At 35.5% G+C, this 25649-nt stretch overlaps 1 protein-coding gene and 1 long non-coding RNA gene across 2 annotated transcripts; both read left to right on the top strand.

The window, feature by feature from the left end:
* Positions 1 to 557: 557 nt before the first annotated feature.
* LOC125683650 (uncharacterized) lies at positions 558 to 5569 on the top strand. Its single transcript, XR_007373042.2, has 3 exons — positions 558 to 1062; positions 1926 to 2011; positions 2116 to 5569. It is a non-coding gene; the product is annotated as an uncharacterized LOC125683650 (long non-coding RNA).
* A 355-nt stretch (positions 5570 to 5924) lies between these two features.
* Positions 5925 to 25327, top strand: LOC125683645 (cadherin EGF LAG seven-pass G-type receptor 2-like). The gene is made up of 18 exons (XM_048925016.2): positions 5925 to 6057; positions 6682 to 6768; positions 7246 to 7425; positions 8636 to 8699; positions 8949 to 9124; positions 9343 to 9519; positions 11665 to 11783; positions 11989 to 12169; positions 12464 to 12622; positions 12719 to 12856; positions 13190 to 13318; positions 16139 to 16318; positions 16442 to 16641; positions 16958 to 17269; positions 21772 to 22214; positions 22383 to 22507; positions 23320 to 23394; positions 23593 to 25327. Exons 1-18 carry the CDS (start codon positions 5982 to 5984, stop codon positions 23598 to 23600), a joined length of 2829 nt encoding a protein of 942 aa, XP_048780973.2. The 5' UTR covers positions 5925 to 5981; the 3' UTR covers positions 23601 to 25327.
* The last annotated feature ends 322 nt before the right edge of the window (positions 25328 to 25649 follow it).

Below are 25649 nucleotides of genomic sequence, written 5' to 3'. Positions count from 1 at the left end.
ATGTAAAACCATGACAGTTTCTATGATGTGCATTTTGATTAATGTGTTGAACTATCATAATTAGACTACTGAAGAGAATTACCGTAAAGATATACAGTGTGGATAGCTAGCATATATATAGAGATCTTGCGTCCCCACCCCACCCCTATATGTGAATTAGAAATAGACGTACCCCTTCCCATGTGAAATCCCCATGGAAATAAAAATAAACCTACCCCGCCCATGTGAAATAAAAATAGACCTACCCCGCCCATGTGAAATAAAAATAGACCTACCCCGCCCATGTGAAATAAAAATAGACCTACCCCGCCCATGTGAAATAAAAATAGACCTACCCCGCCCATGTGAAGTAAAAATAGACCTACCCCGCCCATGTGAAATAAACATAGACCTGATGATTACTCCAACATGAAGATATTTTTTTTTTCTCGAAAGAATGTTTAAGTATTTCTCGAAGCCAAAGTTTAGCTCTTTTATATATATATATATATATATATATATATATATATATATATAGATTCAAGGTCTTTGACGAATTATTCATATCAGTTCAAATATGAAAAGTACAGTAAGGTACAATGTTTATGACAGATTTCTCCCGATTAGCCGACATTAAGGTAGCGACGGATAGCAACCACGTGATCAGTAAAAATTGTGTATTTTCACGTGAATTCATTTTCCGGAATTCCTTACTCCGTCATAGAATAGTCGAAAAACAAAAAGGGGTTCCGAAAGTTTTTTGTTGCTGTGACTGACTCGCCAAGAGAAAATATGCACATATCACATATTAGTATACGTCAATATCTGTAATAATGGTAGATCAAATGTTTCATCTGTGTGAAACTTTTTGCTAATCGAAATGTTAAACCAACCACCAATCCATGTACATAGATGCGCTACGTAAACAAAGTTGTTGGTTGATACATCGTAATGTCCGAGTGCAGCATGCTGCGAGATTGAATACTGTTTATACAGTCATTGAGAGGCTAAACAAAGTTTCTTGCAAGAAGAGGAAGTTGGTGGATGCATTCAACTTGGACAACGAAATCATAGTTTCGTTTGGTGAGTGAAAAAAAAATGCCATAAATTTGTATTCAAAAGTTCAACTCACATTTCCTCTGCTATTTCACAACGCGATTTATAATAACATCTGTAAGTTTAAACACACGACATACAGTAGATGTATTATTTTGTATGTATTCCATGTGTGCTTAAAATATAACTCCCACCTGTGCATGTGATTGTAAACGAACGGATGTCACGTAAATGTATACCACATTTGTAAACATGGGCTCTCACAACTCTTTTATTAAGAAAATATCGTTATGAAAATAACCGTTACGAAAATAACATACCTTGAACTACATGTATAAAAGTAATGAAAAACAAATATCTGTATAGACCTACTATCTAGGGGTATGAGGGAACCGGATAGAAAGTGGAGGGGGGGGGGGGGGGGGGGGGGCATGTGTTGAATTATAATTCCCTAGACTATAGTATACATATACTATTACTTTGAAATTTCAGTGACCTAAGAAATATATCAAACCTGAGGTTTCGTGTTTCACACAAACATGTAGGTTGGCAAAACCTTTTTAAAAATAATGTAAATTAATCACAAGTCTGCATATGCCCTCTCATAGGCAAATGTATGCACTGTATGTATAAGTAAGATATGTATACTACATGTATGCCCTTCTCTTGACCCACATTTTGTAAATAAAACAGATATGATAAGTCTATGGCAGTTTATGAAAACATATATACATGTCATCTCATATTTTGAAACATCAGTATTTAAATTTTCACTGAATATGTGTTGAGACACAATTTTAAAATTCACATTGTCTGACGTAGTCTAATTACTCAATGGTATAATATAGACTTAACTGTGCAAATATCAATTATGATGATCTTTTTTCTAGACATCAGCCTGAAGACCAAGGGAGGTTAGATAGGACCAGTGCAGGTTGAAGTGGATTTTGAGTCAACAAGTATAACAGCAAGAGAGGTACTATATTTTCTTTTGATAAACATTTGTAAAGACAATTCTGAGTATATCAGATATTCATCTTTTTTGCTATATTTAAATATATTTATCTATATTTTGAACAGGTACTCCATTTACAGTGATGATGACATATCCCCTGGACCCCCACAACTCCACAAATTTAAAAATGTTTGATCAAAAGATTAAAGAACTACTGCAAAATTTGGGACTTGGATGAAAAACATTAATTCACTTATATGAGCTCAGAGCAGTGGATGTTGTACAACATACTTTAAACTAAATTGTGAATTTGAGGGAAAACAAGTACATGTACTCGTGTATTACATGTACATGCCTTTTGAAAGACAATGATATTGCATAGATGTAAAGGAAATTTCAATGTTGATTATTCTTTCTTAGATATATTAGTAAAAAATGTGCACATGATAGAATATCAATTTTATAACTTCAATCAATGTGTTTGAATTTTCCTTGTAATTCAAAATTTAGTTGAAACATACATCATTGATACATTAATGTATATCAAATTTTTAGAAAAGTTTCATAATGGAACTAATTCACCCCCCCCCCCCCCCCCCCACCCCCCACCCCTTATACATACAGTGAACATAGACCTTCACCTGGGGAAAACCACAGTTAGTTAATGCAATATACATGTACATGCATTCTCAGTTATCCAATAGTGAGTTTTTGGTTCATTGTGAAACTACAATTAGAAATCTTAAACTTATGAAAGACACACCTATCTGTGAGGGCAAGATGACTCAGATGGACTTACATGTAGTGATCCATGGGCAGTCCATGGGTCTCTTTCCATTGCTATTAATTATTTATTGAAATATGAAATGGTTATTTAAACATATTTGGTGTATTATACTGTATAGTGATATAAATTTCTATCAAAAAATATGTATAGGCAATAGATTTGGTCCAGTTATTACAAGAAATTGTATGAAAAATAACTAAATATTTAGGCAATCATTGTGAGTGCGAAAAGGTCAACTGCAATAGCACACACTATATATCATTCTTAAATGGCTCATAGAAACTTCTAGTATTGTGAGTTTGAATGCTTAATGTGGTAATTTGGAAATGCTTAATCATTTAAGGTCAATAGTTTGTTATATCAAATATTGACAAATAAACCCAAATCTTATTTATAAAAGCGGCTCTTCGCATACCACAACCTATTGTAATTTTTGGAATTCACTGGGTAGGTGTAAACTCACAAAATACAATATGACACCGCACCAGATGCCAATCCTCACTCAATATCATATAGCATATGATAATCTGATTTAAATCCGATGATTTGACCAGCTACTGTCAGAGGTGCGTTAGCGGATAATAATTTCATTTCATATTATACCACCATATTTTCTATTTGATCCACACCTAAATAAATTAATTAAGTCATGATCTACATGTAATATGTTTATCTCCCCTTTTGGAGAGTACATGTCATTTTGTTCTAGCAAACCTTTTTGAAAATATCATATCCAAAACTTGTATGCTTTGTGGCAAGTTCAGTTTTCAATCGAGCTAATAACGACTCTGAAAAACACAACTTAACAAAATACATTCCACAAACCTCAGTCTTCTAAATCCCCTTGATCGTTACAACGGTTTTATAGTAATAGTTCTAACGATTTTGTTTTAAATCATTGCAATGAGGTGTGTTTTTTCAATCGCTCTAACAATTTTTCTAACATTTTATTTCTCAAAAATCGTTCTTACGATATCCGATTATCTTTAAATTATCTATCTATCGATCGATCGATCGGTCGATAGATCTACATGTACAGTATCTAAATAAAAAATAAAAAAACAGCTTTACTAAAAGTTTCCGTGATTCTTTTTTTATTGTATGTCAAATTTTTGGGACGACCTGTCTCTTCTTCGGGACAAACGAAAATGTTTACATACATGTAATATGGTTAATGCATTAACAGAGAATAACAAAACAAATATTGCAATGCAATTGTGGATCAGCTCTTTGGACGAATAGGACATGTCCTAATTCGCTCCATACTTAACATTGATTGGCAAGCCTAAAACCATTGCTGTCACAAGACGGTGATACCCGCATTTAATATACTCAATGTCGTACTTGTGTTACTAGCAAAGAAGCCACACTAGATACAACATAACATACCTTATACCATATATATACTTGCTGCATATGTCAAGATGCATTGAGTGGCAAGTGTCCTGGGGTCATCCAAACCCTATTTCATAATAGGTCCTGACCGTTAAACCATATATATTCCTGATGTACATATAAAGATTTTCTGATTGTTTAAATATCTTTAAAATGGTTGAGATTCCAATCCTTAAACCAAATATATTCTTGTTGCACATGACGCAATGCACTGAATACTAGTTTTTGATCGTCGTTTTTCTCCCACCTCAATTGCCCTTAAGGTGAATCCTCATTGCACATGAACAGAACACCACCAATCATTTTCTAAAAGATGATTTGACTATTGCATAAATTGTAAGAGGAGTTATGGGAACCAGGTTTTTGTAGAAAAACATCGTTTTCAACCCTTAATTGGCCCTCAGGGTGTAAAAGCTAGTGCTCAGTGCATTGTGTCATGTGCAACAAGAAATCATTTGCTTGCTGGGTGCCATGCTCAACCATTTTAAAAATATTTGAACAATCAAAATATGAGGGGGGGTTGGGATGACCCCAGGTCACTTGCCCAACAGAATACTCGATCAATGCATCTTGACATATGCAACAAGAATATACATGTATATATGGTATAGAGTATATTCAAAGGCCTGTAAGGCTTGTAAGCATTAGTGTCTTATGACAGCATCTATACTATGATGCAATCAACGATTTGAATTCACTGTCAGATTTTCAACGGAATTGAAAATAAAACAAAATTTAAATCAGAAGTAAAATTAAAAAAAACCCACCTAGATGAGCAATTAAAGAAAATGTCTGAAAATGTTTTCTATTCTCCTTTACTAGATCTGTATTTTAGTTGACTTGCATTTTTACACTGTGTGTTCCAAAAATAAATGTATTTCGGACACACACACATTATACTAGTATATATTCAACTAAAACTATTTCTATGAAACATTACTCCATAGGCATTGCGTTTTATTTATTTTTCTTGTTACAGTCATAATATTTCTTTTATAATCTCATAGTTTGTCCACATGTCAGATTTGTTATAGAACACTTTATCATAATTAACTTGGTTGTAATTATATTGACCGACTTTCAGTTTTTGATAATTATATACATGTACATGTATACCTTAGTTCCATGCAGCAATACAAACTACAATGTACCCACCAAGTACATACTCCGGCAGGCATCTTGGGAAACTGGTTTCATGGGAATTGAAAGTGTCTATATAAAAGTGTCTAGCGATTCTAACCAGTTTATTATAGTTTTTGTAATATTCAAATGTATTATTCTCATTCTCTGAGCATACATTATATGCTTTAAAGTATTGTACACCTATTTTGTTAATAACAACTGATGCATGTATCTCTTAAAATGTTTTATACATGTAAATTAAAGTTCGAACGGTTCCTCCTTGTTTTATATACTGTATAGAAATTGCGATAATACGTCAGTCATGCGTTGTCTGTCTTGAATTTAGTTCATTCTGGCAAATGAACTTAGCAGGTTTTGAAAATGTCGTATTCTTATATTCTCTTGTATGGAACTCCACTCACAAAATCTTCCTTCTGGAGACAAGAGTTTTAAAAAAAATGACAAAAACCTGACAAGTGTTTGAACAATCGGTCACTTCACACGATAAATCGTTGTTTAGAATCAATTTAGCATGATTGAAAGCTTTTGTTTTAGGGTTTCTATTTTTTGCTAGCGATAACTTTAAACCAGCCATTTAATACTTTGTCACTCAAAAACTTTTGACGAGCCGGAAATGTGTAATATAATTGTGGGGAAATAGTCCACTGAATCAAAGTACGCCACAGAATGGAGTTTATCAAACTGTGCGTTTTAATCAACTTTTCTGTCTTTTCTACTGTCCAGTCTTTTGAGAATTTAGGGGGTAAGTGAAAGAAAACAATTGCACAGTACTTTTAGTTCAATTTTACAATTTGAACTTTGAAAACTAAAGAAGGTTTTAAATTAGGGTTAAATAAATGTTATGCACATACGAGGGCTGTCCAAAGAGTTTGTAAACACATGCTGTTTTGTCTTTAGAATAACGACTGTGACAGTTTCGTGAAATAATATCAGTTTTGATATTTTGACCCTCGTTTAGAACAGAAGTTCTTTCATTCCCCATATTACGCCCGACTACTTCAATATGTAGATTTTCTGTTTGTTCTCGGCTTTTGTGGTTTAGTTTTGGTGCTAGTTTGCATTTTTATTTTATCTTTTTAGTTTTCATTTCTAATAATGTTCTATCGTCCTGAAGAATGGACAGGTCGTTCCGAAAATTTTACAATTTCATATTGTTCGTGTTAAGTAAATATTCACACAGGTAATAGTATAACAAATAAAAAGTACAACGCCGAAAATACGCTAGCAGAATTCATGAGCAAATACTACATGTAGTTTGTTTTGTGGTGAGGGGTCTGAGACACAGTTTATTCTGCATGTAAACCATATCTCTTACAATAGTGATTCCTAATCCGTGTGTAGAATGTATATATGCTGTCCATTACAGCAAGACCACAGTGCGCCTCAACTACAGTAGGAGTCAACCCAGCGAGCTACAGCTCCTCCGACTTCACATCTAGCACAACACACACGCGTAAGTATGATGCATAGAGGTTTCCAGTACGTTATAACGTTCAGTCATACTGTAAGTACATGCGGAATGCATAGGGCGAAAGTTTGTTAAACGATTAGAACACACGAACGTGAACTTTTTTGGGGGGTACATTTATAACATTTACAATCCTGCATTGCAATTGAGAAAAATATACTGGTTGAAATGATACCACGTGATTAATAATAAAATAGCACACACCATACTACAATGGTATCATAATCTTCATGAAGATATCGACAATATAGCACGAACTTCAGACTTTTTGAGCATGCATATTTCTTTCTTTTTTTTAAATTGATAAAATGACCATTATTTCGAAATATTATGAATATCGAAGACTATCAAGTTATGTCCAAGACACGATGTAGATACGATATGATTTAATTAATAAGCATGCTCAAAAATGTCTGTGCATAAAATGACAGTATTCTTCACGGGCTGTACACTGTCCCATAGGATCGCTGTGGATGGTGGAATCCAGTTATTTTGCATCCTCATGCTGTGGCCATATTAGCAGCTGGTACTTTATTCCGAAAACAACAGGAGGCATCAAATTCGTCGTCTTTCACAGATTACCTGACAACACATTCAGGATTTCCGGCGTCAGTGAGCATCATATCAAAGTGGCCGATGTCGGTAAGATCTTGATTGACGTATAGGTTAATGTTAGAGTACCCTTTCATTCCTTGAAGGCAATGGAGTGGAGGTTCCGAAGGGGTGGAGGACCAGTGCTTTTAGGAATGGAGAGGGACGAGGATATTGACTTACTTAAACCCACCTCTAGTATAATTGTTTTAATTAATCATAAAAATATAAATAAATGTCATAAATGTACACGTACTAGTATAGAGTTTTGGCGTATAAAACATCTATTGTTTAATTTTTCATTTAGACATTTTGTAGAGTGACAGATGGGTATGAAGGGAATTTGTACATCCAAAATGATGAAATTGAACATTAATAATGATAGACAGTTAGTTGAACAGTCAAATCACTTATTTGAAGCGAACAGCAGTGTCACCTACATGTAAGTGCACATTAATTGCTAGAACCGGCCGAAGCTGAGAGTAAATTTCCAGACATGAATTATGAAGGACTGCTCCGAGATTCGGTGAATTGATTGATTGTATATTGTTTTACGTCCCTCTCGAGAATATTTCACTCATATGAAGACGTCACCACTGCCGGTGAAGGGCTGCAAAATTTAAGCCTATGCTCGGCGCTTATGGCCTTTGAGCAGGGAGGGATCTTTATCGTGCCACACCTGCTGTGACACAGGATCTCGGTTTTTGCGGTCTCATCCGAAGGACCGCCCCATTTAGTCGTCTCTTACGACAAGCAAGGGGTACTGAGGACCTATTCTAACCCAGATCCCCAAGAGATTCGGTGAAGGCAGGGCCGTAAATTAACCTTCAATTTGGAGGAGGCAGGAAATTAGGCGGGGGTCTGGGGGCCGCCCAGGCCCCCAGACGCTGAGCACATTTTGTGCACACTGAACACGTTTCGTGCAAAATCCTTGATTCTAGGGCCTTCTAAGATGTTACTTGACTAACTCATTCTAAAAGAAAGATTTGGAATGCTTTTTAAAGGAGGTATCATGTTCTTAGTTTAATATTGGAAACAACATAAATTCTAATGAACTTTAAATTTTAATTTTTTTTGGCTTAAAAGTTGGAGGAGGCAGCTGCCTCCTCCGCCTCCATGTAATTTACGGCCCTGGAAGGCGTCAGTCCAAATATTCAGCCAAGCCGAATCTCAGCCGAGATTAAGCGGGAGTAACAAATATGTTTATCCAAGTGGCGATCAAATTATTAATGTAACATGGCTGTTTTCAAATCTATTTTAGGATCAGCTGTTACTCAACCGTCTAACCCGACATTGCAGGTTCAAAACGGCGATTTCATTGGATGGTATGTACATTGCAGGTTCAAAACGGCGATTTCATTGGATGGTATGTACATTGCAGGTTCAAAACGGCGATTTCATTGGATGGTATATACAGTGAATAGGGCGATCTTGTCAGCTGAGTGAGAAAAATAATTCCCATATTAAATATATGAAAATTTCTCACAATCAATTTGAAAGGAACTGCTTAGAGTTTGTCCGTATCTCGTTTTCATAATCCAAAATGAGTTTACATTTGTTTGAATATAATCTAGGTATTTTAGCGGTGACACAGTTTTGGGTTATGGATCGGACTCGAGCTACATTATGGCGAAATATAAGACTGGTATTACACCCGAACTAATAAAGAAAGGAGAAGTCATAGACTGGTCCAGCGCCACTGGTGCCGAGTACAACATCTTGTTTGGCGTCAGAGCAAATATTGTAGCATGTTAGTTTTATCTTCTTTTTTTACTACTACATGTAGTACATATTATGTATTGTTTCACCTATCGTTGTTGAAGATCAAGGCAATGTTAATCTCGAATCTCGTATATATTCCAAAATCTAAGTGTGGTTTGCACCTGTTCTATTCAACAGTAAAAGTTAATGATCAGTGTTTCAAGAGACGCACGTGTATCGCGATTTTTTGTTTGTTTTCCCTTCTAGCAACCACGCCAACACTCACCTTCCCGACGTCAGTCACGATCACAGACTCCCTCTCTAGCGGAACGAAGGTCGTGGATGTCACCTACTCTTATCTAGATCAAACGACGCTAAGTACAGATTTGTTTATTGAAGAGAAATTGTATTCCAGCAAGTACTTTGTGCTTGACTCCTCTACCCGTAAGTTTACATATATCATACAGTATAGTTACTGCTAGACCTAAAAATATATATGTTTATTCCCCTTTTTCGACCGATCCGTGAAAAAAAAAAAAGTTTATTTTTCTCACGATTTTTTTCTGCTAAATTTTGAATGACTAAGTTTTTCTTTTTCTGTGCGAGTTGATTCCATCTTTCAATATGGAAAAACGGGTTCAATGAAAGAAATGCGTTCCTTGAAAAATATGTCACTTTCATATGTCAAAATGTGGAAAAAGAATATACCGGTGTATTCTTTATAGAATATCATTATGATGTATCTTTGTTTTATTATTGTTAAACAAAATGAATAACATGAATGAAATATTTTTCCAACCAACCTGCCAATAGGTTCAACCGGTAGGTCAAATAGTGGAAAACAAACATTAGTCTACGTTAGGCCCAATGTGTATCAAATAGCATCTACCCTGCACGTGCCTGTGTTAGACATTCGGTCCACTAGAATTGCGATAGTGAGTTCGTTTGTTGCTTTTTATGCCTCTGTAATCGGAAATTCAGGAACATGATTATACATGTAGTTTTCGGTCTGTTGGTCTGTTTGCCCTCAAAAACTTTAACTGTGGCCACAACTTATGAATAAATGGTGAAGTAGCTTTCATATTTTACATGTGTATTCCTGCCCATATATTGCATACATTTTTGTAAATTATGAAACCCACATTACTCTTTCTTACTTACATGTACCAAGCACGTAGAATCAAGAGGGTCGGGGGGTGGGTGGGTACTTTTGTTGACAATATTCGATTTCCGTTATTTTTCACAAGCAAAGAACTTAATTATATTTTGTAACTGCCCCCCCCCCCCCCCCCACGTTTTTATAATAGTATTTAAAGTTACATGTACATGTAAAAATGTAAAATGAACTGTTGAAGTGAACCCATGTAGTGATAGAGGGTTGAGTAAAAGAAACCGAGTTGTAACATTAAATGTTAAGTTGAGTTTTGTAACATTAAATGTTAAGTTGAGGTTTTTTTTGGAGTTTGATTTATAGGGGACAACGTTTTCAGTAGAGTCGATGGCGTAGTAAAATATTAATTACTTTATTCCTTCTTTTGAAAATCTGAAAGGTCTTACTTTCATCTTCAGTAGAACAAACTCCCAACGAGAAGAAACTTTGAGAACTATGGGAATAATGTGTAATTGATCCTTGGCTGTCATCTTTTGGAAAACAAAAAGAACTCTCACAGCAACCTTCGTAACATACTGAATTATAACTTTGTCATTTGATATGCTTTTTGTTTGGTTTAAACTATCGTTTAGAAAGACCTCTCCTATGTGACAATTAATAACACAAAATATGTTCTAAAATCTAAGTACAGCTGAATCAGAGGTCAATACTTTGATGATCTTCTTAAATAAAGCAGTCAAGATGTATCTACAAAATTACTAAGTACAGCTGGACAAGTCGATCGTTATTTCTCTTCACTGTAATGAACAAATTGTATCATACTACTTTTCTAATAGACCGGTCGCGGTAGCTCATTGGTAGAGCGTTCGCTTCGTAACCGGGAGGTTGTGTCATGGTCGCGTCAAACCTAAGACGTTAATGTAGGTAGTGATTGTTCCTTCGCCAACGCTCGGCATTTAGAAGTGAGAATCACAGGTCTTTCGGATATGACCTTAAAACTGAGGTCCCGTGTCGCTGCATGCGTTGGCACGCTAAAAAAAACCTCTCACTGCTATGGCCATGAGCGCTAAACAGGTCTAAATTTGTGGTACTTCACGTACAGCTGGTGCAAGACTCCTCTTTCACAAATTCCTGGATCCGCTTATGATGCGAAAGTCATTACCATAATTACCCCCTTTTAATTCTAAGCGGAACTGCAATAAGTTGAAATTCAACCCTTATTCCGCGGAAAGTGCATGTTTTACATCAGGGGATGCTTACTCCTCCTAGGCACCTGATCCCACCTCTGGTGTGTCCAGGGGTCCGTGTTTGCCCAACTATCTATTTTGTATTGCTTGTGGGAGTTATGAGATTGATCACTGTTCGTTATCTTCACCTTGCATGTAGTATAAATGTAATTTTTACGATACATTGATGTCAGATTCTTAGATATATAACAGAAGATTTTCAGTATGTGCAAATTGAATTATTTGATTTAGTCGAGGTTAAAGCTGACACATCTTACATACCAGAGGGTTCGTACACAATGGCATTTTACATCATGAATGCATGCATGCTCCAGTCCACTAGAACGCTGACCATCACCGTAACAAATGCGGTAAAATTACTTAATTTCATCAAGAGTCCTTTTCTTATGTAAAATTAGCAATTCAAGAATGCTATAAATGAAATTTGCTTTCAACCCATCTGTAATTTATCATGCAGGGCTATTATACTGTACATGTATATGGAATCAAGACATTGTATTCTACATCACCAATGTTCAGCGTATGCATTCTATCCTTTTGTTTTGTTTTATATAGCCGATTTCCATCACAAACCTCGGGGCCCAGTACAGAGACCTTGCAGAAAGTACAGAGAGCCAGGTGTCTCTGTACACTATTCAGACCAGTGACCTGTCCACTAACGACCCGGTGTACTGTGATATCGCTAACCCCACTGTGGGTCCGTTTCATTGTAGACAGACATCCAGTGCCGTCAAAAGTAAAGCTTTTACCATAGATATATGGTATTTTGATCAGGTCATTTGCTTTTTTGCTCTTTTAAACTTATGAGACGATATGAATTCGCGAAAGTACGGGGACGATGAAAAGAAACTGCGAAGGCAAAATTGTGAAGTTGCAAAGGCGACCACGAAGGAGTTCCATCACTTTCGTGTTTTCGCTCCTTCACCCTGAAAGATTTTCTTAGATATATAATATGTTTTGCGCAGAGAGAGAGAGAGAGAGAGAGAGAGAGAGAGAGAGAGAGTCTTTTCAATCTGGAAATCTTTTTCAGCTTACGACATACTTTCCTATGACTGGCCTCAGTTGGAATATGAAAGAAAAAATACCTACAACTTACAAATAGAATGTTCCGATGATACGAACACGGCTACAGGAACCTACACAGTCAGCATCAAACGGAACGAGCCCCCGCAGTTCCACAACGTATTCTGTAAATAGTCTTCTTCACGGTGATACACTTTTCAGTTGTGAGTGCACTTAACTGAAAACCAATTGGTGTTGATTTGACATACCATTTTTTTTTCAGGGCAAGTGACGGTGGACGCAGAACAAGCGAGTATCGGAGACGTCATCTTCACGGTATCAACGTCTGATCCGGAAAATGACGAAGTGTGGATGACAATGTCTTGTTCTCCCTCAAACTGCCCATTTTTGCTGCTGAACAGTAGGTTTATTATCAATCCAATGACAGCGAGCCGGTCTGTATATACCGATGAGCTATTTGTATGCAAATTGCACACGTTGTAAATATGTGTTTATACACATGCGCGCCCATGTTTCCAATCCGTTAATAATAATCATATATTGTTTATGGTAGAGAGTGATTTCAGCTACTTTCTTTAATGTTGAGAGAGTGGTTATTTTGTTGTTGCTTTGTTGGCTTTTACATTTGTAATCAACGTCATTGTCTTGAAGAATACACGGATCATCCCCGGTCCCGTCCTGAAAATTTAACAATTGTCTTAGTCAGGATTGTATATATATTCTATTTATATAGGTGGAGAGTTGGTGGTGAATGCCAATTTACTTCATGATTCGAATAGTGCTTACACTCTTGCGCTGACACTAGAAGACTCCTCGGGTCACAACACAGTCACCGGCCAGTCTATTGCTGTTACCATAGTTAGTAAGTCATATTTTAAAAGTACTTTCACTGCGTGACCGGCTGTGTCTGGACTGCACCTTTAAAAACGTGCAAAGCATGGTCTTCATGAAGAGTACGTACATGATGAAATGAAATTCTCATCTATTCGGTTTTGAAGCGGTGTCATTGTGTACGGGGCACAGCAATATTTTATTACATAATGGGCTTCCAGTCCGTATAAGGACGGTTTCAGTACCAGTATGGCGGATAAGACTCGCTGCAACACGTGGTTGTCTAGATTGCAGCAGAGTAGAGACTGATTGACTACGGAGTCTTTACGAAGAGTGGCGTTGTCTGAACGTCTCTAGGAAGTGTAGCGATATTACAACGGATCTGATGGTTCACTGAGTGATGACGATGTAGTCGGTGGCTGTACGGATACAATGCAGATAATACGAATGGTACATGTACGTGGTATTCACGTGATTATCACAGTTCACGATTTTGGTTGGTGGATGGCTGAGGCATCTCGGACTACTGCGATTGAAACTTAAATATATGATAAGGTCGTTCCTTCTACTTCTTTGTACTTTCGCTTTATGAATTCAAAGAAATATGATGTGCCGTATAGGTTTCATGTGGATATTGGAGGCAATAACTGGGTCTGATGCAGGGATCTTCAATGACACATATTTGAAAGCAGCATTGAAAATGGTACAATTAGATTACCTCAACCTGACCCTCACCCAACGACGAAAGTCTACATACATGCCAACTTTTAAAAATCCCCATGGGGGATTTTGCGCGCGACGACCTTCACGACATTTTAGCATGAAAATAAATATTTGTCCTTTCAAATAAAATATCAATCAAATCATTGTTAATGTATCATATACATGTATTAACACAACATCAAATGTGTTTGACCATTAACTATATTAAAAAAAAAACTTTAAAAGATATACATAAATATTTTATTAAAATCATCTATTCAGCAAAAAATCTTCTCCAAAAAGTCACATACATATTATCAAATAATATTTAAGGTTGCATCCCTTTACACCATACAATAAATACTGGCCGGTCTATATATCAAAATTTAAATTAAAGCACATGCATTTAGGTACGACTGCAAAGGCGATCTTGCTTGTCTGTAAACATGGGCTTGCAGAGACTGGTGGAATAATCTGCATTGCAACCAGAAAAGGAGTGATCTGCCCTGCTATGAAGTTTGCGAACAAAACCTTTGCACCCATGACATCTGAAATAATTACCAGGAAAAAAACCCACATCAAAATATTCCGTTTTACTTGTAAATTAAGGCTACTTGCTAAATATAAAATTCAGTACAGACTTGTGCGAATTACGCATCACAAAGTATATTTAATACTACACTACATAATACATCGCTATAGACGGATAGATTTGGATAGCCTATATTATTATAGTTGGAAAAAATATATATTTGACGTACCTTATTGCAAATTTTGGATGCTGTCAGCGAGAGGCGGAATGTCCGATTGTTTGGTGGTGACACTATCATCGTTGTCATTCACGATTGTGTAAAGGATATGTCAATTTGAAATCCGTCTTCCCGATTAATTACTATCAAAACATGCTTCGTACTGTCCAATAAACACCCCGACACAGGCAGACCAACCCGACACCATGCGACACAGGTAAACAGCAATGGCTGACTATTGTCCCGATTTCTGATTGGTCAGTTCAGAAATGACGCGGGATTTTCAATTCTGGTTGCAAATGGGGGTTTGTTGTCGTAAAATGGGAGATATTTTTAGAAAATCGGGATTTCGGGGTATTTTTGCAATCCCGATCGGGATTTGCCTTTTCAGTTGCTTCAAATCGGGAAAATCCCGCAGAAATCGGGAAAGTTGGCATGTATGAGTCTATTACCCACAACCTCGTTGGCAATGATGCCTTTACACGAAATACCTGAATAATGAAGCCGCTGCCCATCAATAACACGTCAAATCAGGAAATGATCTTCAATTATAGAATTTTCAGAACGAGAAGAGTTGTGAAAATGCCTTTGGTGTTTTTGGCCTCACGATTTAGATTTTTTTTCTTCCTACAATGCTCCAGGAACGCAGCGAACCACAGAAAAATAGATATTATTTAAATCTTCCTGCAGTGTTCGTGAATCATACGATTCCTTGCGGATCCCTGCAGATCAGCTTGCTCACTTTCTCCATATAGATGCAATAACAATGGGGTTTTGCCACACTGCCCGTCCAAGTTGTGTATTACTGTAGCTCAAATATGACATTAAACTTTTTAATTGCTTCTTTCTGCACGGTCGGCAGCGTCGTGTTCGGATTAGAAACGTTCATTCTGAATTAAAGCTCGCCGGCATTTGCTATAAATGTAGATGTAAATTTTCAAAATTTCACACTGCAATCGATTTGAAAATGTTAAATGCCAAGAACGAACAACAGCAACATTAAATCGAAACAGACAGTATATCAAAATTATTTACATGAAGTTTATGTATCAGACAGGGTGCAAAAAGTTTATCTTTTTTATTTAGTGAAGTTGAATTCAAACATGCTGCAGCTAAATGCATATGCACGTTTTGTAATTCTGAAGATATGTTCGTATTTACTTTTGTTAGCATTGATACACAATAGGATGTTTGATATAAACTTATTGACAGTCATTAAATTTGTATAGCATTGTACTGCTTTCCTTAATTATTCTGACTAACTAGCATGAAACATATTTCGCATATATTTTCTTTTTTATTTGGAAACACTTAATTACCTAGGAATCTAACTTCAATAACTTATTTTGGGGGATAATATTGCTATTTTCCTAACCTACAATCCCTGTCATTTTCTACAGATATCAACAATAAGCCTGTCTTGACTAATGTGAAGAGTCTAACAGTGATGGAGAATACGGCACCATCAACGTCTATCTACACATTTTCTGCAAGCGATCCCGATCCATTGGACACTTTGACCTTTGCTGCCTCGTTTTCACATGGAGAAGGAAGCAGCTTGTTCGAACTGGACAAAACAAGTAATCAGTGCCAGAATATAAAAACTAAATGCTAGTAGATCAGATGAAGCAGATATAAAGCTAATGAGAAAGAAAACTCAATGAGGAGTATTAACTTTTTAAACTGTTTCTTGTTTCATTAAGCTGGAGAACTGAGAACCACTTCTTGGTATACAATCGACAGAGAAAACTTGGAAGACTCCAACAAGCGATACCGAATGGATATATCAGTGTGTGATGGAAAGTTCTACGATGAAGAGACGCTTTATATTGACATCGTCAATGAAAACGAGACTCCGGTGTTCTGGCAGAAATACTACTCCATCTCTACGACAGAAGGACTCGTATGATAAATTGATAATTATGCTGGTGGTGTTGGTTTTGATATTTGTGATCTGTAAAACATTTTACATTTGTACATATAGCAAATTCATAATGGTGAAATATACATGTAAAATTGCTGATAGCGAGTAGTGATAGTTGTGTTGACCAATAACGGCAAATGGTGGCGGAGATTCTGGTGACGATAGGTGGTAGTGACGAACATCAAATATAGTGGTTGTACATGTGATGATGGTGGTATGATCTTTTCATCTCAATTAAGCACATATTGATAGATCATTCAATAACATACTCAACAGGTTTGGTTTCGTCTTACAGGCAGGACATAATTTACCTACACCTCAGTGGAAGTATACTGATCCTGACGGAGATTCGGTGACGTTTGAGTTTGACTGCGGTGCTGACACTGGTCGTTTTACGTTTGGATCTTCAACAGGCACCATACAGTTTAAGAATGCTTATGACCTGGACACTAGTGGGGTTCCTACCAATGTTATGTGTACAGTGTACGTTTCCGACGGAAGCTTGAGAGACTCTGCAGAATTGTCCATATCCGTTGAACACAAAAACGAGGCAGCACCAATATTTTCTCAGTCGTCCATTTCTGTGTACGTGGAATGCATTGCTGAGGTGAGTCAATTATGGCAAGTTTTACTATTTATTCAAAAAAGAAGATGTCTCTTTAACTTTGAGAGATATCCCTTAAACTTAAAAAGAGATTTCTCTTTAAAGCAAGATATATATTTTAAAATTAGAAATGGTAATATTAAAGTGACTTGCTATAGTCTGTTGTACATGCATCTTTATTGTAATTGAATTATTTGACTTTCAATAAAAAGTGATGAGGATTGACAACTCTCATTGCAACACTATATAAAGCACTGTTAGTACTGAATACAGAGTGTTAGTTTAGGTCTGTTTATGGAATATGACTATAGATTGGAAACATTAACAAGGTGTAATGATGGCATGACATTGTAATAGAGTATTATTTTAGATGATAGCCACTTTGAGCTCGGACTCAGACTTTGCATTAATAGTAATATATTCTTTTAAATTATGAATTCAACGAATTTTTATTTCGTTTTTCGACAACAACAAAAAATAAAGTACTAGTATTCAATTAATATTGTAGTTATTTTAATTAAACCCTTTGACTAAACTTTGGACTACATCATCTATGGATAGACACCAAATTCCATAGGATTGCAAACAAACCCACGTGTCAAAAACGTGCAGACTAACAGCAGTTGAACGCTTTACATTATGTTTTACAAGTTCACTTATGGAATAACGGAAGATTTGGACAATCAACAAATTCCGGTCACCATGGTGCTATAAGTGGTGTTACCAATGTAATTATACCCCCCGCAACAAGTTGTGGGGGGGGGGGGGGTATACTGGAATCGGGTTGTCCGTCTGTCTGTCTGTCCGTCCGTCCGTCTGTAGACGCAATGGTTTCCGGACTCTAAAGCATTATCCTTTCCACCTACCGTCACCATATCATATATATGGACTACCCATGGGATGAAGATGTTCCCTATCGATTTTGGGGTCAAAAGGTCAAAGGTCATGCGCACTGGACATCGAAGTAGTAATATGGTTTCAGACAGACCAAACAAGAACCGTGGCTGAACGTACAATGTAATATCACCAGCAGGTTTTCACTGAAAATCTTTCCTTATTTTTGGTTTCCTGTAGTTGACCTTACAACTATTATACAATTTTCATACAAAAAAAGCAACTTTAATATCTGTATTCAATAGCGTGCATAGTTTAAACAATATTTTAGTCAACGAATAATTGAATAGGATAGACACCAGGCATAGCCTATAAATAGCCTCTACTTATTATAGCCTATAGATACCCTCTACTTATTATAGCCTATAAATACCCTCTGCTTATTATAGCCTATAAAAAGCCTCTACTTATTATAGCCTATAGATACCCTTTACTTATTATAGCCTATAAATACTCTCTACTTATTATAGCCTATAGATACCCTCTACTTATTATAGCCTATAAATACTTTTTACTTATTATAGCCTATAAATACCCTTGATATTTTATAACCTATAACTACCCTCTACTTATTGTCAAGACAAAGTTATAAATATCATGTATAAAGATAACACCTTAAGGTATGATATTATACTAGTGTATTTATGAATATAACAAAAATGATTATGAATTATTTGAAAACATCTTGTCTGAAGGTAAACATTACAAATAAGAAAGAAAGAAAGGAAAAAACCCACTAATAAACAACCTTGCTAATATAAATGTACCTTCCAGCTTGGATATATTATCAAAAGGAAAGCCATTGTTGTTAAATGTAAAAATAAACTGTAAAAGTTTTGACCTTGTACATCTGTATATGGGTACCTGTAAAATGCGAAACGAAACTCAATGAAACGAAATAAATTGAAACGAAATCTAACGAAACAGAACTGAACGAAACAGACAGAATAACCGAAGTCTTTTAATTATGATAAAAATGGTAATATGAGTGAGCATCTCGGGGCCTCTGTGAAAGTTGTCACATGTAACTGAAATTCGCCTCCCCATTGGTCTTTTGGAAGAGGGTTGATGATGTCCTATAGATGTGCAATAAGGTTTAAGAATTTTCATTTTCATCCAAGAGCTCAAATTGGGGTTGAAAAACAACGTTAAAAAAAACCTGCGTTTCAGAACTCTTACAGCCAAATCATCTTATGGAAGATGAGGTGGTGGAGTCCTGGAGATGTGCAATAAGTTTATGGAATTTTCATCCGGGGGTGGGGATAGGGGCAAATGGTGGTGCAGAAATGATTGTTTTTCGGCACACACACCCCTCTGGTTCCCAGAACTTCTCTTGCGTTTTACACAGTAGCCAAATCATCTTTTTGTAGGAGTCCTAAAGATGTACATTAAGGTTTCAGAATTTTCTTTTTCACCTTGGGGCCAATTGGGGGTTGAAAAACGACGTTTTTCTATAGAAAGACATGGTTCCCCAAACTCCTTTTACATTTTATGCAGTAGCTAAATAATCTTCTGAGAGGTAATCGGTGGGGTCCTTAGATGGACAATACGTTTTCGGAATTTTTTTTCCCCTTGAAGGGTAAATGGAGGTACAAAAACGGCGAACAATGACCTGGTGTTCAATGCATTGTCATGAGCAACAAAAATATATTTACTTCACGAGTTGGAATCGCAAGCATTTTAAAGATATTTCAACAATCAAAAAATGATAGTGATTGTGATGACCCCGGGGCACTTGCCCATCAGAATACTTGATACATCTTGATATGTGAACCAGAAATATGTGGGGTCAGGTCTTTTAAAAATATATTTCAACAATTATGACATATGGTTTGGGATGACTCCAGGGCACCTGCCCATCAGAATACTCGATACATCTTGATACATGTTTGTGCGACAAGGATACGGTATAAGATGTGTTATATGGTAACTATGGTGGCTCTTTTTCTAGTTACAAAAATACGACAGGGAGTATATAGAGAGGCAAACACCTGCGTGTGGCTATTACTTTCTAATGACATCATTTTTATCAATCCAATAAATAGAATACTAAGTATATGTAACTTTACTTGCAATGTTCTTCATCAGTTCATCAATTCTTTATGTACTGAGATTTTTAAGCTTCCTTGACTTGGATTTATTCAACATTTTACCTTATCAACGTTATATTTTATCTGTTACAATATGTATGACAATCAGCATGATTATGTTTTATCTGTTACAATATGTATGACAATCAGCGTGATTATGTTTTATATGTTACAATATGTATGACAATCAGCATGATTATGTTTATCTGTTACAATATGTATGACAATCAGCGTGATTATGTTTTATATGTTACAATATGTATGACAATCAGCGTGATTATGTTTTATATGTTACAATATGTATGACAATCAGTATGATTATGTTTATATGTTACAATATGTATGACAATCAGCGTGATTATGTTTTATGTTACAATATGTATGACAATCAGTATGATTATGTTTATATGTTACAATATGTATGATAATCAGCATGATTATGTTTTATATGTTACAATATGTATGACAATCAGCATGATTATGTTTTATATGTTACAATATGTATGACAATCAGTATGATTATGTTTATATGTTACAATATGTATGACAATCAGCGTGATTATGTTTTATATGTTACAATATGTATGACAATCAGCGTGATTATGTTTTATATGTTACAAAATATATGACAATCAGCATGATTATGTTTTATCTGTTACAATATGTATGACAATCAGCGTGATTATCTTTTATATGTTACAATATGTATGACAATCAGCATGATTATGTTTTATATGTTACAATATGTATGACAATCAGCGTGATTATGTTTATCTGTTACAATATGTATGACAATCAGCATAATTATGTTTTATATGTTACAAAATATATGACAATCAGCATGATTATGTTTTATATGTTACAATATGTATGACAATCAGCATAATTATGTTTTATATGTTACAATATGTATGACAATCAGCATAATTATGTTTTATCTGTTACAATATGTATGACAATCAGCGTGATTATGTTTTATCTGTTACAATATGTATAACAATCAGCATAATTATGTTTTATATGTTACAATATGTATGACAATCAGCGTGATTATGTTTTATATGTTACAAAATATATGACAATCAGCATGATTATGTTTTATCTGTTACAATATGTATGACAATCAGCGTGATTATGTTTTATATGTTACAATATGTATGACAATCAGCGTGATTATGTTTTACATATGAACTGTCAGCGACATGAGATATAGATAACTGATCTAGATTCGAACTCGGGTCTCCGCATGTACATACAGTATACTGTGTAAGCTCGATGGGGGTAGTAAACGAAGATGCAATTTTATTAAATAGTATTACATTACTAGAGATGTCAATCGATGTAGTTGGAAGATATATGGAATGCTTATTCTTCCTAGGTACCTGATCCTACCTCTGGTGTTTCCACGGAGCCGTGTTTGTTCTACTCTCGATTTCACATTCTGTATAAGATTTATGAGATTAATCACTGTTCGTATGTTCACCTTTTTTCAAGTTTACATCATATGTTTTACTTCTACAGATGTTGACAACTGTAGCACAGGTATCTGCATATGAGTATGACGGATCCGATACTGATCACGGCACCATATACTTCCTTCTAGACCAGAGTAGTCTGACAAAAGAATACTTTGGAATCAAAGAAAACGGTGTCATCTACACGAAAGACCTTTTGACGTCGCTGTGCAGTGGAAGTACCCTCAATTTTCAAGTCATTGCTTCAGACCGAGCAGGAAGAAATTCCACTATGCAAGTGACCGTGAATGTTGTGTTGACAACCACAACGAGCACGACGACTACAACAGAGAAAATGGTGTCTATATTTACCAACCCCGAGAACATGTACGTAATGCTTCCTCTGGCCACAGCATCCGTAGCTTTTGTATTGCTCATGTTTGGGATGCTATTTTACTATTTACCGGGCGGAATCAAGTCAGCCGTGTCCACAATTGGAGGCAAAATTAGGTAATTAACATTCTACACCTGCTTCACACAACAGTTTTATATTCACTGCTGGCCACATTGGCGTTACCGTTGTGTGACACTACTTGGAATGAATCAATTATATGTACATGTATGTCCACCATTTCTTCACACATGTAGCTAATTTGATTTATGTGGGTCTCTTAAAAGCAATGGATTCAGCAGCATTGCCTCAAAGTGTAAGAAAGCGCCAGTCAGTACACCAGACGAGCCCGAGTTCAACCGTCACAAACCTGCAGCAAAACCCAAGGCTCCGAGACCTCCAGAACAGTCCTGTAAGTGTAATCTAGAAAGTGATGGAGAAACACATCGTATTTTAGTTTAGATATAGATGTACAAGTTTAGTCTGTTTACAACTAATGTAACATCACAAAGGGAGCTGCACTCTGATCGGTCTGCATGTTATTTATCCCAATAATTCATATCGTATATAAGTGAAGTACATGTTTGTGTAAACTGGTGTACGTACAAGTGTAATGCAAACAAGCAAAAATTGGTGTACAATTAAGAAGTAAATTTTATTTTTGAAAATTCATGAGGGTATGAACTGCTACTTCATGAAGTGCCTTATTTGTTTACAATGTATATTTACATTCTACTTTCATTTCTTTCGGAATTCCCTGCGTTTGAAAATTTTATATAAACGTAATATTCCTATGCATACACACAGTGTTCACATCTGTATAGCGTCCACAAGGAAATGGCTATCATTGCAATTGGTAAAGATATCAAAGGCAAAAACTTTGGAAATATATAGTTCTTAAGAATTTAATGATCTCGATTTGTCATGCAGTCAATATGAATTTACACCGGGTAACAGCATTCACGGCTAATTGCCACGCTGTAAAGTTTCATTTTTATTTCCTGCATTTTGGTAAACTGAAAACTTGCATAACATACCTTACAATCTTCCAACAGTGCTCTGAAATATTTATGCTTTCTCATTAAGAAATGCTATTTATTGAATATATTTTATATCATAAATTTAACTCCTGATTTTTGCAGTTTTACAAGCCCAATTGTTTTGAATGAGAATATGTAACCGCGATTCAACAATTTTCCTCAAATTGCATGTCTGTCTTTTCAGTGCCCGCCCCCACAAATGACAGCCCACCTCCAACTTATGATGACGTAGTTCCGCAATTATTTCGAGAGACGTATCGTAAGTTGGGTTTAAAAATGTGGTTTATTACGGCAATTGCAATTCATTTAGGGATATGCTTGCGTGTAATTAAGTATTCGTATTCGTGTATAATTTTACATCTTAAATATACCGATTAAGGTATCAAAATGATTTTTCGGACATCTCATTTTATTTTAGAGCTTAGTAAGGTTTTTAACTATAGTTTTCTTTTTTCAGAGTTTTGAAGATGGAGAGATTTGAGGGGAAAACTCGGAATTTTCGAAAATTTTTATAATCTTGTTTTGCATTAGATGATCCATCGTTGTTATTTTGTGATCTTTTTTATATCGTTATAATCATGCTATTTTTATGTAAATAAAATTATATTGCTATAATTATGATGACAGCTACTACCATTAGGGCAAGCGCAGCTTCATTGATACATTGTACATGCACGGATCCAGAATTCTCTCCCAGTGGAGTGGGTTCCATTCCATGCAGTATATTTCAGGGGACCAAACCTTTACTAGGGACTAACACTAAATTAATGCATGTATTTTACGACTGGAAGTGAATCGGCAAATATGATTCTATTCTACCAAGCTCATGTGAGAGGGGGTGTAGCTTAATGAAGGACGCACAATAAGATAACAAATCTCTTACCTAAGGTAGGGCATTCCTTTCACGCGTCATGGTTTTATTATAAACACGGACTATGAACTTACAGTGTATTAATTTGGCTGGCGTGATTAGAGACGGCACGGTTTTAAATGTGTGTAAGTGTTGATATTAACGATGATGTAACAGTATCAGCATATCCCGGTTAAATGAAGGAAAGTTTTCTACAGCAGTTATAGAACTCTTCTACATGAGTTGTACTCTCTGGAAACTTATATTTCGTTACCTGTAGAAATACACGTGTATATGTATTAGAATATGAGACCATAGATTATATAAATAATATGTACATAAACATATTTCACTTGCTTTAGCAGGCACATAGTTTTGTTTTTCAAAGGTTGGAGCAGCCAGAAAACAAAAAACACCACCCCAAAGAAAAATATATAAAAAGTGTCGCGAATGTAACAAATGTGGTATCCAAGAGCTCCGATCACTCTTCGTTATCTTCACCTTTCCTAACAGAAATGTCGCAATACACATAAAGTAAATCTTTGCAAAATACCGGTAATTATTTGAATTATTTCTTCTGAAATTTTGATCATTCTATTGCATATTATATTTGCAGTGCATACATAACGTTTTGTAATTTCTTTGTTCATGTGAATACCGCACAAATGTTGTCTTTGGAATAACGAGGCCTTGCCTTTGCCGGAAATATATGTGTGCATTGTTTGGTTATTTATAATATTATTTTAGAAATTTACCATTGTTTGGTTATGTATAATATTATTTTAGAAATTTATCCACATTGCCATTCAAGTAAAATGAAAGCATGATAATTGGGTTCATTTAAAGCAGAATATTACTAAGGAATATGTTTTTTCAATCATTTGAGAATATAACTTAGAAACATTGAGATGCCTGAATTAATTGTGACAGTGACGCGGAACATTGAGATGCCTGAATTAATTGTGACAGTGACGAGGAACATGACATGGTCAGCACTACATGTATCGCAGCAGGTTTTCCTACGTCACAACATCTCCATTTGTATCAATATACTAATCACAAAAAAATGTGTGGATGGAATAAGATTGATCAGCAAATATTATCTTGAAAATTATATCTGTTTTAATGGTTTTTTACTTCTTTTTTTTCCAAGAGATAAAATAAATCATTCTTTTTAATTCCTAAATGCTATTTGGTGTGCGGGTATTGACGCTTTAGATGTTATCATTTCCTCAATGTTTAGGATGCAGGTCACTGTAATTCCTTTTGATTATACAATTTAAAAAAATGTTGTTGATATTAATTGATTTGATATATGTAAATAAAAAAAGCATCGTTCTTTTTATGGAACCTCCCTTGTTTATTCGAGTGATCCAAGTTATACAAGGTACATGAAGATGTATACATTTTGTGTGGATAAAAACTAAAATTGAGACCTGTTTGATTAGATGTTCTTCTAATGCATTTGGCTATATCTGAAGTATTGACTATTATATCCTTAATACCTTAAGAAAATATTTGGAGTCTAGCATTTAAAATGATTTTTAGAAGGCTAGCATGTTCAAGATACCATACAAATTTACTGTTACATTTTTGTACTTTCGTCATCTGCGACTTCTTCCCATAGTTTTGAAAATATTTCCATGCTTTGATTTTGTTTTACT

The sequence above is a fragment of the Ostrea edulis genome, chromosome 6 (genome assembly GCF_947568905.1).
Source record: "Ostrea edulis chromosome 6, xbOstEdul1.1, whole genome shotgun sequence".
Classification (NCBI taxonomy): Eukaryota; Metazoa; Mollusca; class Bivalvia; order Ostreida; family Ostreidae; genus Ostrea; species Ostrea edulis.
Note: the sequence above shows the minus strand (reverse complement) of the source record. Positions and strands in the feature narration are given on the sequence as shown.